The 17282-nt window shown below is 39.2% G+C and overlaps 1 protein-coding gene across 9 annotated transcripts in view; it reads left to right on the top strand.

Moving 5' to 3' along the window:
• PTPN13 (protein tyrosine phosphatase non-receptor type 13) overlaps positions 1–17282 on the top strand; it is a 129708-nt gene that overhangs the window by 62011 nt on the left and 50415 nt on the right. For 8 of the 9 annotated variants that reach the window (XR_010831397.1, XM_048074371.2, XM_048074372.2 and 5 more), the window contains 10 exons: positions 910–1005; positions 2622–2721; positions 9153–9372; positions 10721–10795; positions 10913–11087; positions 12148–12301; positions 12450–12588; positions 13029–13181; positions 14534–14716; positions 15761–15923. Coding sequence is in view for 8 of the 9 variants with exons in the window: in XM_048074371.2 (XP_047930328.2) it covers positions 910–1005; positions 2622–2721; positions 9153–9372; positions 10721–10795; positions 10913–11087; positions 12148–12301; positions 12450–12588; positions 13029–13181; positions 14534–14716; positions 15761–15923 (1458 nt within the window). In the remaining variant the exon portion in view is untranslated. Of the gene's footprint in view, positions 1–909; positions 1006–2621; positions 2722–6244; positions 6282–9152; positions 9373–10720; positions 10796–10912; positions 11088–12147; positions 12302–12449; positions 12589–13028; positions 13182–14533; positions 14717–15760; positions 15924–17282 lie in introns of those variants that run through there. The other variant, XM_048074375.2, reaches the window with a different exon arrangement.

Raw genomic sequence — 17282 nt, 5'->3', positions numbered from 1 at the left:
TGCTGCATGCTCGATTCTTCACCATTTTTTACTCCTCCCCTTACATGCCTTACTGCAGTAATTGGCACTTGTATTTACAGCTGTTACATGTGCTTGCTCTGTATCATCACTTCTGTTTTCGAAAATGTTAACTCTAAGTGGACCGAAGACAGCCTTTTGGAAAGAAGGACATCTGAAGTGTGCTCCGTTTGACAGCAAAGCCTTGGAAGTCTCCAAGTGTGGAGGCTTTTTTGTTTTCTGTTTCTTGCTTATAAGCGTTGTACGTGGTTGTTCCCTGCCTTGCATATGACAAAATTTTGAAGATAGCTGAAAATATCAAGTACGTATCCCTTCCAATTCCTTTTGCTTTCAGTACATTATGTGGAGAGTTCACTGACACTAGGAGTTGAGGCTGCGTTGTTTTGCTTCCTCTTCAAAAGCAATTAGCTCTTCTGGTTAATTAAAAATCCTGCAGGGACTTAATAATTGATTGCTAATCATATTCTATGGATGTCAAATTAAGGCTTAATGAATTCTCATTTTCCAGTTCCTGCTTTGTTGCTATGGATATTTTTTCTTTCTCATAGAGAAGGAGCCAGGGGCTGAGTCCTGGCTGTTGCTTTCTACACACGAGGCATGCGCCAAATGTTTTAGTCAATTTTGGTCTGGATACTGGGGCTTGTAGCTGTTGTGTGTTTTGTTGGCTTGTGGGGCTTTAGGTAGGTTGGTTTTTCTGTGTTTTTTTTTTAATTTCTTCTAACTATTAGTTTTCTGCACAGCATCCACTGAGCATTCCCTTTGCTTTCAGACTCCCAAACCACAGACTGGCATTTAAAATGTTTTGAACAGATCAAATTTCAAGTGTTGCTTTGTATTTGACTTTGCATTAGAACTGTTATTCTTTTCTGACACCCTGATTTAAACTTTCAGAGCCTCTGAGAAGGTACAAATCTTACCACAGCGATGTTTATAGTACTTCGAGTGAAAGCCCATCTGTTATTTCCTCGGAACCAGATTTCAGGCAAGGTAAGACCTGTGTTTAAAAATAATAGTAAAAGAAATTAAAAAAAAAAAAAAAGGCAAGAAGAAAGTTCAAAGGAAAAAAAAAATGAGGGAAGTTAAATCATTAGTAGGAGGCTTGATAATTACTACTAATATGAAGTTGTAAGATGATCTCATGTAATTAAATAATTGTGTTCAGTTCAGCATAATTGGCAGTCTGTTCAGAAATGAATTTGACATTTAGCACTCTGAAAGGGAACATGGTAGGAAAAGGTGGAAATGGTTAACTTCACTGGAGTGCTTGATTTAAATGGCACACAGTCTTCACAGGCACAAAAACAATCCTAGTTGTTGCTAGCGTGCAATCTCAGTAACTTGTAAAAGCTTTCTATGGAACGTATATGGTTTAATTTTTTGGATTTCCATAGGCTTTACTAAGAGGATAAAACGGTCAATAATTTATAAACCAAAGATTTTGGTGTAACGCAAAAAAGTAGATAGTACAGGCTAACTGTATGACAAATTTATGTAAGTTCTACTAAATCAGTGGCTTGGAAAAACAGGCAATGGTATTATTTGTTGATATATGACAGGAAGGTTTTCTTCACAACATGGAAAAAAGTGCTTGGGGTGTTTTATGAAAGCAGTGCTAGAATATGCTCCAACCCAGCTGCCCTGTGCTCACCACTCCTTCCACATCTTTTGGCAGTCCTCCTAAATACTGAGCCTGAAGCCTAATAAGCAGAAACAAGCAGCAAGTAACAGCAGTGGTCTTGAGGCACAATAACTATCCTCCCATCTGTTTCCAGCCATTTAGAACAGGCTACTTAAGAGTTTCTATCCAAAGTCTGTACAGGTGAGAGAGAGCTGCTTTTTGGGTACCAGTAGCCAGAGTCAATGAAATGGGTGTCATAAAGAACAATTTCAAAATCAACATGGCTTTAATGTGTTGTCCAAGATCTCTCCTGCTACTACCTCTGTTCACTGAGGGTACAATAAGAAATCAAAGCCAAGCACTTTGCAAAATCAGGTCAGAAGTTTAAAATCTCAGGTGCTGCTGCAGGAAGACACACCAGCAAAGGAGCTAACCATTATAAACAGGAAAGCAGATAAGTTTATTATTAAAAAAAAAAAAAAAACTTTTTCATAGTAAAGGATCAGATTTCAGGGACAAAAATTAATCACAGGAGCTCAGCAGTATACTGGATTCTTAACTCCCTTCTTGTGAACTGGATGCAGAATTACCTTGTCTAGCTGCTTTGATACTGTTCTGGAGCGGTTTTGTGTGGTGTCTCTGTCACTTCATGTCTCAATAGAATAGCAGAAAAAGAAACCCTTTGTGTTGGAAAGGTGTCTATGCAATCGTGTATTTATTTTTTCAGCATATTTTTTTAAGCCTTCCTTAGTATTCTTCCTCAAAGGAATTCTGTAGTGTAGCTACCTTCACTGGGGGAAGCAGTAAGATTTCTCTGAAAACTGAAATCAACTTCCTAATACTAGCGTGTCTAATACGCGGAACATAGAAATCTGATTCCTTCTAAGTAATCTCATATGACTGATAAATCCTTGATTTTTAAATGGGATCGTTCTGTATGCTTTGTTTGCCCAGTCAGGTATTAATTTGTCTTTTGGTTTGCTAGTGAGAAGAAATGAAGGTTTCAAGAGAGATGATGCCAACGGTGCTTTACCGGGCGCTGATGATATCTCGACGTCAAGTCAAGCTAATTCTCAGAGAGCCAGGTAAACCGTGTGAAAACTGTGTCTTGGAGTGCTCAGTCTCTATCAGAGAAATTATAGTAAATCTGCAAACCAATTTTTCACTCCCATCCTAGCTTCTGTTTACTAATTTTAGTAAATTGTTGTCTGAACGATGATGGTGTTTCAAAATCGCGTAATGCAGTCAGTCCAAGTCTCATCGTGCATGTGGTGTAGAGGTAACTATACCAGCTGTGAGTCCAAATTTGGCTCCTGTATTTATTGGAGACTGGGTTGCGCTCTGTCATGTTGGCATATCTGTTAGAAGGTCAAGGTTTATGTTCTGCTTGGAAATAGTTAATCATTTCTATTTGGTATACTTGCCTAAAATTTTTAGGAAGTATTGGTATTATTTTGAAATGTGTTCATTTAATAATGAGATGATAATATGCAATTGCTTTGAAATAAGCTAAAAGCCATACATTTGGTTGTTTATTCTGACAAACTCTTGGTTTATGATAATGTTAGATTATTTTCTTTTTTTTGTATAATCTCAGCACTGGTTAGGCTGGCCAATTTAGTAACAATTTAGGCTTTTTGAAACCTATTTTACCATATGGTATATTGGAATATTAAGTCCGTATGATTCTGTTGCATTTTTAGATTAATTATTTTTTAAATGCTGTTTATCAATATTGCTTTAAAAAGCAGGTTCTCTTTTAGACTGTACTTGTGTACAGCAGAGGGTACTCTAGCCATACCTGCTAGGTTTTGTGTGTGGTTCCATTGTAAATGTTTGATAATCTTTATGGGCGTGAACATTTTAGATGGAAAATTTTCCTCTTTTAGTCTTTGTCACATGCTGAATCACCTTGGAATATTTGATCAAAAATATTCCAACAGCATTTTGGGTTGGGCGGGGAAGAGGTGTTTTCTCTCTCTCCTCTCATTTCATTACAACTACAGCCATCTCTCAGCAGCTTTTAGCTTTATTTGGGATAGATCGGGAGAATGATTGCTGCTGTGCTCAGTATTGTAGGATATTTATAACTTTTTAGCATGGACCAGATGGAAATCCTGCTTTATTCTATTAAAGAAACTCAGAGGTGTCTGAAGATTGTAAACATTTCAGGAAATGTGGCAAGGCTGCCAGATATGTCCTTGTAGTTTAGCCTATAGAGCTATGCTTTGAACATGGAGATTAAAATAAAATAACATGTCCTTCTTGCACTATGTTGTTTCCCCTAAATGCATCTGAGTAAGGCAGGGTCTCAGGTGGGCTGTGTATGGGTGCAGATGAGAAAAAGAACAAACTTGGAAATTTTATGGCTTCTGTAGGTCTGTTGAAATAATGTATTGGTTTCCTTACCACTCGCACTTTGCCTGGAAAATGTGAAGTTGTTTAGAGATATATGTATTGGCATTTCTTGTGGCGGAGAAGTATTTAAGCATTACTTAGCTGGGCAGAAATACAGTATCAATTCATATAACAGTGTAGGTGTTGTGCTGCAACATTGAGGCAATCTAAGAGATCTGTCCTGTTGTGACTTAAGAGGATTTAGGCTTGTATGGGAGCTTGCAGGGCAAATGTTCAAGGACCCTGCTTACAGGTTCATGTCGCATGTCAACCTGTTAAAGAGCTGTAAAGTTCTGCTTCCAATTTTATGCTACCTTAGAGCAGTAAAATGGCAAAGCGACTACTTCCACTGAGTGCACAGAACGAGCTCATAAATTTATTCTTTGCCCTTGCTTTTCCTTTTGGTGAATACTGCTATGTCAGCCTCATTTCCACAGTGGCTGATTTTGACGCCAGGAAGCTGCCAATTCAACGCTGCAGCAGTGCTTCAGAATAACCCGTCAGTAGTTGGTGGATGCTGGTAGAGAGCTTGGGTTTCTATTTACAAAACGTTTCAGAAACAGAGTGTAGTATGTGGTATGGAAACAAGTCACATTGTTGTAAATGAATCAGGCCTATTATGCAAGTGAAGGTGCTGTGGTAAAAGAGTACATACTTTCTCATGGTTCGTTTTACATTGTCTTATTTTAATTTATATTGTTCTGTTAAGACTGGTACCTTTAATGGAAGTAATTTGTGTATGTGTGAAATCCAGCAGGAAAATACTGTTCTGTAAGTGCAGCGTAGAATCATCTCCTTGGCTTAGCAGTGGTGTGAGCTTCACATTTATGGAACTCTACAGCCTTTCTCCAAGGCTTAATATTTATTTTGATCTGCTGGTTTTGCTTGGCCGCATATCTCTGCATCTGCTGAAAGATACCACTCTATACCTGCACAAAAATGGTATAGAAGGGTACCACAGGTAGTTCTTTACAGAGTTAGAAACTGACACCCTATTTTCATAAGCTGAGAAACCTTTTTCTCAGTACCAGACTAGTAAGTATATCCAAGATAAAAAATAAAAATAAAAAATTAGACTGAATTCCTGAAAGCTAATTTTACTCTTTTTGTTTTTTTTAAACCCATTGAGAAACAGAGCAAAGCAGCCAGGAGCAGAATTTGGTCCTGAAATGATACTTAGATAATATCTCTGTTAATTATGTGAGCTGAACAGAAGACAGGTCTGTCTGTCTGTCTCTTTCTCTTTGTGTCTTTCTCCAACAGCTGTTAAAACTTCCCGGTGGTATGGAGTGTGGAAAGGAGTACCACCACTGACGGATCGTAGCTGGTTCAGCAGGGACATTTCCAAGGAAATAACCTGCTATTTGTATCCAGCATATTGTGTATTGCTCCTTCAGAATGCTCCATGCTGCAGAAAACCATGACTTTCATAATTTCAGAACCATAAACTGTCAGAGTAAAATCATTGATAGCAAGTAGTTCCAGGGAGCACATTCTCAGAGTTCAATGGTTTTTGCTCCGGGTTTGGGGAGGCACATGTGAACGAACCTATAACTTGAGTCCCTGCAGCCGTTCAGAGTGTTTTTCTCTGTATTCAGAGATAGCATCTGTACTTTGGTACATTTTAAATTCACTGCTCCTGTGGCACGTCCTTAGAGGCAGTCTGCTTAATTATCCATGGAATAAATCTCATACAAGTGAGGTGTATATCAAATGGGGGGATTTGAATTTGAGGAAGTCAGCAGCTGATATTAAGAAAGTGGTAAAGCTGCAGCAAGATTTGTGCTGTTTGGGGGAGCAGCCTGCTCCTAAACAAACATAAGCCATAGATTTTATTTATTTATTTATTTAGTAATTTTAGAGTAAGCCCAAGCCCTTCTTGTGTTCTGTGACAGTTGTTACCCTTTAAACTTCTTGGAATGCTTTCCTTTTGGCAATGGATACTTGACCTTTTCCTCTTTGCCTCTCGTATTTCTTATTTTTGTCCTTTTATCTCTTTTTCCTCCTTTACTATTTCTTCCTTTTTCTCTCTAGGAGCAGCAGCTGACATGGATCTCTTCCTTCTGTTGCCTTTTCTTTCCAGTTACCTGCTAGATTCCATTTGCATCTCCGTCCTCTCCTACCACTGTGAATCCATCTTTCTCAGTCTCTTCCTAACCTTTCCACTGCACTGTTCGTTGCAGAATGCTACCTGCTCCCCTTCTTCCAGCTTGTTTCCTTCTGTGATCCACTATGTGCTCATGCCGTGGTAAGTATGCTAGGTGAGGAGTGAATTCACTTGCTGCTTTGACAGGAGTCAGCCTTCCAGGTGACTGCTCACCTGCCATCCTAGGTTAATATCTAACCGCCAGACAGTGGTTTGCAGCCAGACATGGATGAAAATAAAGAGTAGCAGCCAACTACTTGCCTTATGGGGAACCATAGGAAACACGCTGCTATCTGTTAGGAATGTCATTGGGATTTTTTTATGGCAGTAATAACACTTGCCTATTCCAAACTTCTCAAAAGATCTCTACCTGGATCTGTCAGCAGTATCTTCTCCGCTGTTGAAAGAGGTATATTTCTTGTCTTGGGACCTGGAGAGGGAATCAAGTTGCCACCCTCCATGGAAAATAGACAGTCTGCCCAAGCCTGGCTTTACTGTATTTATCTGGGATGCTGGAGTGTGCTTTCTCTGGGTGGTGACAGTGTTTATATCCTGAGCTGGGAAAACTTCTGAAGCATCAGATTTTTGAGCTTCCTCTCCCTGCCACCACTCACGTTTTCAGAGAAATGCATGTGAATTAAAAAGATAAACCAGCGTAACGAGACTGTTTTGCACAGTAATTTATTATTGCTATTGCACAGATCTATATATTATTAAAAAGGCATTTTTTTTCAGCAGTAGGGGTGGTTTTCACATTAGCAAGTGTTTTCAGATACAGCCAGTTGCAACATGCCTCACTTTTGCATATCAACTTTGATAATTCATAGATATTTACATTCAGAAAGTGTTTTGGTTTTGTTTTGTGTTCTTTTTTTCATTTTGGAGCCCATCCTTAGACCTTGATCTGAAGAGTGCTTGTGGGCGTATTTAACTAACTTCATTGTGAATATTCCCACACAGACTATGTTGATCTTAATAAGCCTTCTCTCTGTGAAAAGCTAAGCTCGTGCACAAGTCTTTGCAGGTCTGAGCACTTTCCTCATTACTTTGGCCTTTTAGGTGCACGTTATTAAGTCTGCTGCAAAAAGAAGCAGAGGAGGGAGAAGGGGAGCAATGCTAGGAAAGCCCAGCACAATGGGAAGGATAATGGGCTGACATCAATGAGTTTCTCTGTAACTCCTCAAGAATTTGCCTGAAACTCCGTTTGAGGAACCTCTGCCTTATTTTGCTCAGCTCTTGGCACATCTGTGCCATTTTATTGTTTGGAATTTTTGTATGTTGGTCGATGGAACTCCAATATCAGAAAATGTATGAGGACATGCTGTATGGTTCACACTGCTGGCATTCATTAGAAGCTTTGCTCTGAGATGATGGAAATAGATTTGAAATTATGCCCACAGATTATCGTAGACAACTGTGCTGTCTGGGCAGGTGCCTTTTCTCTTGGTAACTGATTTGTCATTTATCAAACTTATATGCCTACTTCTTAAAAGAAACTAATGATAAATTTTTCTGTCTGAAGAAGTTTCTAGGTTACCTTCTTACTACAAAGTGTCAGTGCAGGACTTGTTTCACATTCCTCTGTATTCCTAAATTTCAGTGCAGGGGTGTACAGGATTCAAAACATTTTTTCTTTCTTCTTTTGTGTTTTTCATTGCTCTAGTGTGCCGTCAGAACTAACTTAGCTCTTGAAAAATAGAGTTGTTAACTTAGCTGGCAGAATTGCTAACAGAGCTAATTTAGCTTGGTATTGGTCAAAGTGCCTTTGCATTGTTAAAGGTATTTTTTGGTAGATGAACTTCTTGTTAGTTTCTCCTGTCTACTTGTGTTGAAAAATTGTGTCTGTGTAGTTCTGTAAACAGAGGGGGAACAATAAGCCCTGATTCATTTCTCTTTAGTTTGGGGTTTAGAGGTGTTTTTTACTTGTAAGTACAGGAGACAGGGAGAGAAGTCAAAGTTGTGTTTATTTTTTTCCAATTTTTCAAATAAAAATGGTTGTTTACCCAAAATGAGACCTGGATTTTTTTTCCTAATTAGAATAAAATTGGTAGGATACTGGGGATCCATATTTGCTGAGATAAGAACTGGAGGCTAGATTGCTCTTTTCACAGAAACAGTGGTGGCTTTTTATTTTTGTTCTCTTCTACTTTTTTCCTTCGAATGATTCATTTAGACTCTTACTTAATTTATTGTCATGTCTATATATCACCCAAGTTATTCTTAGGAGTTTAAGAGAAACATTTATTTTTTTCCAGGAAAAAAAAAAGATGATTAAAACATTTTAGTATGGTATTTAGAATAACTTAGGATGCTGATTATAAACATATAAATAAACATATAAACATATAATATATATATATATAAACATATATATAAACATATAAAATGTTTATATAAATATGAAATATAGTAAATATTTCAAGTAAAGCATAGCAAATATTTTAAGCTATATTTCCTGCTAAGGAAAAGTTCAGGGAATAAAATACAATGTTGTGCAAGGAGTTAGTAAAGAATTGCTGTGGAGGAAATGATTGGAGCAATACGTACCCATATAAATTACACTTTTTTATTTTTTACAACATCTTTTCAAGCATACCTTTTTCACAGTCTCTGCTTGAACAGACTCAGTTGTTCTTCCTCGTGTAGATTGCCTGGTTTTATATGGATTCCACTGGTTTGTAGTGTCGAGTATTTTTTAGACTGCAGTTGAGCCTTTATTTTCATACAGATAAATGACAGGCAGTTGTAGAACCTTGGCATGTTCTACTCATTTTCCATACTGATTGCTTGCTATGGAGTGCTTCTGTCTAGGAACACCCTGTTCATCTCCTGGCTGCTGGATAAATGTTGAGTTTACCATAGTATTGGTTAGCTTGTTAATGTTTCTGGGTTTCCACTTTGATAAGTGCTTAATGCAGAGGAATGTCTTAGTCACACCCGTAATGTCTTTTATCCTCTCTGACTATGTAACAGGCAGCATGAAGCACAATTTGAAGGCAATCTTATAAGTCAAGAAGTGATGCTAAAGCGTCAGGAAGAAGAAATGATGCAACTGCAAGCTAGAATGGCTCTTCGGCAGTCCCGACCGAACCTCTACCCTGGAGATGCAATTAGGTCCTCAATGCTCGATATCACCAGAGATCCACTGAGAGAAATAGCCCTGGAAACTGCCATGACTCAAAGAAAACTGAGGGTAATGCCTTGATCTCAGGTGAACTCTTATTTTCATTGAAATGGAGCAATGTCATGACTGAAATTGAAATATATGGGATTCATAAACTGGGTCCTGCCATAAACAGATGAAATACTAGGTGGTTGGTGTTGCTGTGGTAGGAAAGGCTTAACTCTCACAAAGTAAACTCCTGAGCTTTTGTGGTGTTAGTGGCCGCGTAGCATAAAGAAGCAGCAAAAGATACTGAAACAGACAGCAAGCCTTGACTGAACATTGCATTGGTTAAAGGTTAAACAATCAAGAGCTCTAATGGGGATAAGGTATATTTTTTCCAGTATCGGTTCCTCTTAGTAGAAAGTAGATGTGTCACGCCACCATCAGTAGTTATTAAATAAGCTGGGAAGGTAAAGAAAGAATGGCAAAAAGGTGATACATTTTGTGTTTGGGTTCACCCTGACTCGTCGTGCAAACTGCCCCTCGCTTTCCCAGCTCTCTTAGTATGTGGATGAAGTACAAGATTAAAGAGGGAGACAGAGACATAGGTAAACGGAGTGGATGATGTTCAGAGGAGATGACAGTTTGATGCCCTCTGCTGCTGCTTTCAGTTAATTGAATTCTTTTTCTTGTATGCATGGGAAACAGTGATACAAGATTTGCAGGTGAATTCGCAGTCGTCATACTGGCTCTGTGTGTCTCCAGTCCCTAGCACTCTGGCCAGTTTATTCACATAGGCCTTAACTAACAAGTATTTAGGTGAATCTTAGACCACTTCCTTAAGGCAATATTCAAGTCAGTATTGTGCAGAGGACTTCTTTGAACAGTTTAGACAGTTCATGCTCTTCTGTAATTCACAGGAGAACAAATACGTAATGCTTATTTGCCTACAGGCAGATAGAAATTTGCCAGAACCTTTGCTTGAACCCAGCAGACAGAATGAGACTGAAGCATTTCAGACTTCAGGACAGGAGAGTTGGGTGTTGCACGCAGAGATCTGTCAAGGCAGAGTTGCTGCCAGTGCAGAAAACCTTAGCAATGTTAGGACATAGATTACTGAAATAAGCCCAGATGGTCCTAATATGCAGCACACACCCCTATATTTTCAAGTAAGACAAATAATATCAGAGTGTTAGCTTTTTGCCCGGGTAAGGAAGGAAAACATGTAAAGTAGCAATGTCATCAAAACTGCAGCCTGCTAGCGCATCTGGCGTGCATGCTGACAAAATAACTGACCAGCTCCTGTGAGGAATTCATAACAATTTTCCAGCTTCAGCCTTCAGTTCCTCTTTAGTGTGTACAGGTCAGGAACTAACCGTCCCTTGGTCTCTTGTTCGAGCAACACAGTATTCATTCATATGCTTGTGCTTTGCAGAATTTCTTTGGCCCTGAGTTTGTGAAAATGACGATTGAGCCGTTCATCTCCTTGGATCTACCTAAGTCTATCTTGGTAAGAAAGGGGCTGTTGAGCAATCAGTGGCAGGTGTAGGAAGTTTAACGAACAAATAAACAAATGCACTTTTACCGTGAGTGTGAACATTGGGATATTTTATTTCACACAACGCAGACGAAGAAAGGGAAGAATGATGACACAAGGCGGAAAGTAAATGTGATGCTTCTAAGTGGGCAGAAGCTGGAGCTGACCTGTGACACCAAAACAATATGTAAAGATGTCTTTGATATGGTTGTTGCCCATATTGGCTTAGTGGAGCATCACTTATTTGGGCTGGCTACTTTAAGAGGTAAGAATAATCTTTTTGTGTAGTAGACTGGTATAGAGCAGTAAGAGATAAGTACAGGGTGTTGAGACAAGATGATCAGAGACTGCCTGGCACGTACAAGGCATTTACTTTGAGTTACATGCTTTTGTACTGAGGCAAAATATGTTCTGCAGTGAAGAAAAATTCTACTCATTAAAATCATTTGTTTGCCTGAGTAATGGCATCTCGGCTCAGGCAGCCTGTTCCTTTTGGTTGCTGCATGTTCTTCACTGCAGCTTGCTGCCTTCACAATGTGTATTGCTCTGTATGGCACCCCTCAGAGGATGTGAGAGGGGTTTGGGTTCTGATAATATGCTCTCAGCAATGCTGCAGCCTTTTGTGGGGGCAGGCCCGCGGGGGTGCTGGGTTAACTAATAGGGCTCCTGGTGTAGAGAGAGTTGTATTCAGCTAAAAAAGGTTTGCTTCTGAACTGTTTATTTTTTGCTGTTAGAACAGACCAGAAGTTGGATTTCTTTTTGTTCACTGGGGGGAAGGTCATTTTGGCAGAACTAACGTGTTGAGACACAAGTTCCCTGTTTTCTTGTCTAGTGGACTAGTGCAGAACTGTAGCACTCAGAGTACTGGCAAGAGATAGAAAACCTTAGCAGCCTGAGAACATTCTCCGTCTGTGGCAGCCTCCCAGTGCCCTAGGCAGTTTAGAAAGCCTTGAAAATACTTTGCAGAAGCATAATTTGGACATAAGTAGCAAGGGAGGGAGGGAATGACAGATTTGAAATTCCTATGGGTTAAGAAATTTGAAATTTTAAAGACGCCGTAGCTCCAATTTCATGGCTATCGTGGAATATTACTTTTTTTTCCCTTCCCCTATTTTTGTCATTACTAAAAATTATTTCTAATACTGTTATTCAGTGTTTCTTCCCTTCAATAGCCATTCTGTTCATAAGCCTTTGTTAGCCATCAGAAAACCTTACTGTATAAAACTGAGTTTCAGAATTAAAAATCTGGTCTTGATCCTCCAGCTGGAAAAATTACTTGACTCTGATGTTTTTACTCATGTGCTTCTCTTTAACATTCATGGCAGACAATGAATTTTTCTTCGTTGATCCTGACATAAAGCTAAGTAAAGTAGCTCCAGAAGGATGGAAAGAAGAACCAAAGAAAAAGAACAAGCCCCCTGTCAACTTCACTCTGTTTTTTCGCATCAAGTTTTTTGTGGATGATGTCAGTCTTATACAGTGAGTGTATGAACATCTTTTTAACCTCTTAAGCCCTAAATTTATGTATGGAAATTGGATATTAATCAAACACTCTAAATTCCTAAAAGGAACAGTACCAAAGATGGTGTGTTTTCTTGTGTTTTTTTTTGTGTTTTCCTTCTTCTAGGCATACTCTCACTTGTCACCAGTATTATCTGCAGTTGCGGAAGGACATCTTGGAAGACAGGATGCACTGTGATGATGAGACAGCCTTATTATTAGCATCCCTAGCTCTTCAAGCTGAGTATGGAGATTACCAGGCAGAGGTACACCATCAATTTCATCTCTGAGAAACTGTGTTCTTTGTGTTCTTGCTACTTAATAAAAGAATGGACTGTGAGCAGCCATGCGTGCTTCACAGTTCTGCCCTAGACAAAAAGGTCAGCCAATATGCTGCTGACAACTGTAGTTTTCTTACAGTCTAACAGAGAACATGCACAGGGCTGTTGCGGAACCTAGTTCAAGATCTAGATGTTGAACCCTCCCTATTCAGTAGAAGTGGAGTCAGGCTTGGATGGGCTTTGAAACTATATGTGAAACTAAGCTGTGGGTCACAGCTGGGAGTCTGAATCCCTCCCCTTACTCAGTCTGAGTTTGCAAATGTGCAATTCTGCCTGAAATTAACCTTAAAGCTAAATTAACTCAGTCACACCCATATAGTCCGTAGCATATGGAAATGCTGTCACAAAAATGTTTCATGTTGTAGGTGCATGGCATGTCATATTTCAGACTAGAACACTATGTCCCAGCTAGAGTGATGGAGAAACTAGATACATCCTACATCAAGGAAGAGCTGCCAAAATTGCACAGCACTTACGTGGGTGCTTCTGAAAAAGAGACAGAGTTAGAATTCTTGAAGGTAAGTGGTAACTGTTTGCTTCCTTAGTCTGACTGCTTGAAATTCCTTTTGAGAAGTTGGGTGCATGGACTTCAAATGAAATCAGAGGAAGCCAGCTTGAAAGGAAGAAAGCTGAAAAGATCTCAAAAGATTAATTGTTAAAAGTGGAAAAAAAATCATAATAGATGAGGAGGAAATCCCTTATGCTTTTTTTCATCATCAGTAGTCTTCTTGCTTTAGCTCAAATAGGTTAATTAAAAGCAACTATTGATTCTTGTGTTCATTCTAAAGGAAGCCATGATTATGAGGCAGCACAGCCTGCATGCCCTATCTAGTTTGTTCTTTCTGCTGTGGGGAAAAAAGAGAATTTAAATCATGAAAAGTTTTGTTAGATCTAATACCTTTTATGCTGGTTAGGACACATGGTATAAAGCGAGCCAGAAACATTACCAAGCAGACTTCCTTTTGCAGATAGTGTGTACGATGATAGGAAAACTATAATTGCAGACATACTTGCTTTATTCTAAAAGGACCGATTAAGAAATATAATTATGGGCTTTGCTGCTGTTGCTCATGAGATAATGATCAAGTCCTGCCTTGATTCAATGGCTGAAAATGAATTAAGCATCTGAGAGTATGCAACTTAGATGCTGGATAACTATTACACTGTATTTCCAGAGTCACTCTCTGCACTGCAGCGGCACACTCAGAGACCGCAGTAGCAGAGGTGGTCTTGGCTGTTGCTCATGTGGCAGAAACATTCTTATAACCACCAGGAATTAGAGCGAGCAAGAGCTGGGGACTTGATCCTACCCAAATCTAGCCTGGCTGGGGGCGGGGTAGGGAGAGCAGTTGGATTTCTTCGTTTGATTCATTGCATCAGTCCCTTAAGCAAGTACTGAAGAGAGAGCGAGAAGAAGGACTGGGAGTGCAAAGTGAGCCAAACTGCTTCTTTCAGCTGTGGGGATGCCTTACCGTGATCACGGAATGGAAGCGTAGATATAATTCTGCTTTTAAGAAATGTCTTAACACAACAAATGCATCTGACTGGTTACAATTTATTCTTAGCAATTAATGTGTGGAAAGTTTGATTTCAGTTTTCATTATTCATACTTGAGTTGTTAGATTTTGTAATGAATCCTAATGAATCCTTTGCTGTGGTCTTGGCCAGTGTATCAGCAGATACTGCCAAGACTTAAAACCAACTAGAACAGTTCGTGTTGATGTATGTTATCACATTCATAACCTAAGTGGAATCACCAGATGAAGAGCAATCTTTTTTTCCAAAATCCATATGTATACATAAATATATATATTTCGTACTTGTACTATGTATCCTTAACTTCAGACCCTCTTTGCGTTGATCTATGCAGTTGTGTCAGAGGCTCACAGAATATGGCATTCATCTTCATCATGTGTTGCCTGAGAAGAGATCCCAAACAGGTATCCTTCTGGGAGTGTGCTCCAAAGGAGTTGTTATTTTTGAGGTCCACAATGGTGCTCGCACACCTGTACTACGCTTCCCATGGAGAGAGACAAAGAAAATATCCTTTAGTGTAAGTCAGCCTCTTTCCCTGTTTGATTTTTTTTTTCTTTTCTACTAGCGTGCATTCTATGCTGCTCAGGTTCCAGCCTCAGAAGAGATTTTAGCACCTGTGTTTTGAAGTGCTTTACAGCAAATCTGTAATGGTATGAAACATGGCTTCCCTGCTGTCTAGGAAAGAACTAATGCAAAGATAGATCAGAGGCTACTGGGAGTGTGGGGAAGAGCTCTACCTACCTAGTGCATTTCTGGGCACTCTGCCCACGCTGCTGTACGGCACCCTGTATGGCACCTGAGAAGTGAAGGAGCCCTAGGGTGAGAATCCTGTGTCAGTGGACCGTGTACTGGCAAATGCCAGTGCTCTCTGGAAAGAGTTGTTGCACCAACCTTGCTTGTCAGCTGAGGTGTTTAAAAGAGTCGTTAAGCTAAGTGATATATTGGATGGCAGTGGGTGAGACACTTGGTCTGGGCTATACCAGCCAACTTCAGGGAGCATACCTTACACTGGGGGTTGTGTGTCAGTTGTTAATGAGCTGCCAATGCTTGCTTTTATAGAGGTATTGAAAACAGTACTTCTAATTCTGATACCATATTGAAAAGCTGCAGCTTGTGTTGTCTGTTCTAGGATTGTAATGGTCAATTGAAATTTCAAGAATCTTAAAAAGACCTGAAGCATTAGCTGATAGATTTCATAAATAGATGGGCTTATAGTTCCTATTCTCTTGAGCGGTACCAGCCCCTGTAAATTTCGGAGAGGTTTTTCAAAAACTCATCCTGCTAAATGTGACAGTGCTAGTTGTTATTCAGCAGTAACAGTAGCAGAGACTAATTAAATAATAATGAAGTACCATCTCAGCTAGCCCAGAAGTAGCTTTAAAGTGCTTCTTTGTAAATCTCAAATTACTTTCAACCCCTATTTTAAACAGAAATCTCTCCCATCGATGCATTTTTTTCAGGAAAGTTTGAATGCTGTCATTATGCAAAAGCAAATAAAAAAATTATTCATAGGGTAAAAGAAATCACTGTCTTAAACTTTTTTTTTTCCCCCATCATGTAGAAGAAGAAAATAACTTTGCAGAACACATCAGATGGTATCAAGCATGCGTTTCAGACTGACAATAGTAAGACCTGTCAGTACCTTCTGCATCTCTGCTCTTCCCAGCATAAGTTCCAGTTACAGATGAGAACCAGGCAGAGCAACCAAGACACTCAGGACATTGGTAAGGACTGTGGTGCTGTGGTGGTTTTTAATAGCAGTCTATATGTATTTTTATAAGGAGAAAAAAGTGGACTTCAGCTTCACACTACATGTGTAGCTCTACATTTAGAGAGAATGTATAAGGAGAATCTACTAGCTAGGTTTATTTTGAGACAGTGAGTTGGCAATCACACAGAGCTGGCAGCCAGCAGTTCCTTTTAAATACAAGGAATCTAAAAATAGGTCATTAGTAGTGCTCTCCAATCTTGAATAATAGCTTTTGGTATTTTTTAGGAAAAAAAAGATAATTCCTAAATGTGATTTGTAGATTTTGCTTAATGTGAAATGCGTTGATTTCATTATGTGGAATTACGGATAAAACTGTGTGAACTCACTAGGGCAAATAAACCAGGGAGCATTTCATGCTGCTGCATCTGTAAGTGGAGAGGGTAGCTGTTTTTTTATTCTATTTACTTTTTGGTGGACCAACTAAGGAACGACACTGATGATAGTCAATTTTCTTCAGATAGGAATTGCCATCTAATTTGTGTGTATATAATAGAAAGTGAAGTGGTGTTCTTCTAGACGGAAAGTATCTGATGAACACTCATTTAAAAAGAAAAAAACAGCCCCTGTAGTAATTTCTTGCCTACTTGGATCAGAGCTGGCTTCTCTGCCTGACTTCAGTGCGGACCTGAAAATGCAGTTCTGGTCAGTCTGTCTGCTCAGTCTTTTTGTTCTGTGTTTTTATCTGTCTGCATTCCAGTTGCTGTTAATCCAGATTTCCACCATCCTAGCTGGGATGGAGTCCGTGACCCCATTGCAGTAGAGATTGTGATATAAATATATATGTATATTGCAGCCTTTTCTATTCAGTCAGGTGCAACCAACTTGTTAGTGCATAGTGGGACCACAGGGTACCTTGATACGGTGCTTGGTACTGCACTTAGTGTTAGCTTGCACTGAAACGCAAAGAAAGGCAGTACATGCAAGGCTGTCATGGCAGGCAAACTTGGTTGCTTGCAGATGAGGTAGGTGTTATGCTTTCAGAATCTGGAAAATAGTAGTTCATTTCTGTGCAGTACAGGTTTCTTTGAATTCAGCGGTTTCAAGTCTCATCAGTCATTTATAACCAGAAGAAGATTGTGCTGTGGTTAATTCTGTGTGCTCTATCATTAAAAGGAAAAATAATGCAAGGGAAAAATTTGCTTTTGCCATAATTTCACTGACCTAAATGGATTAGCCCTGTTTCTCTTTCCTGCATATATATATATATATATATATATATAGTAATAAAATTATTACAATAGTATTTTTTAAATAAAAAAATACTGCAATACAGATAGGAGAAAACAGTAATGAAGTAGCTAATTCAAATAGC

The sequence above is a fragment of the Anser cygnoides genome, chromosome 4, assembly GCF_040182565.1.
Source record: "Anser cygnoides isolate HZ-2024a breed goose chromosome 4, Taihu_goose_T2T_genome, whole genome shotgun sequence".
Taxonomy (NCBI): Eukaryota; Metazoa; Chordata; class Aves; order Anseriformes; family Anatidae; genus Anser; species Anser cygnoides.
Note: the sequence above shows the minus strand (reverse complement) of the source record. Positions and strands in the feature narration are given on the sequence as shown.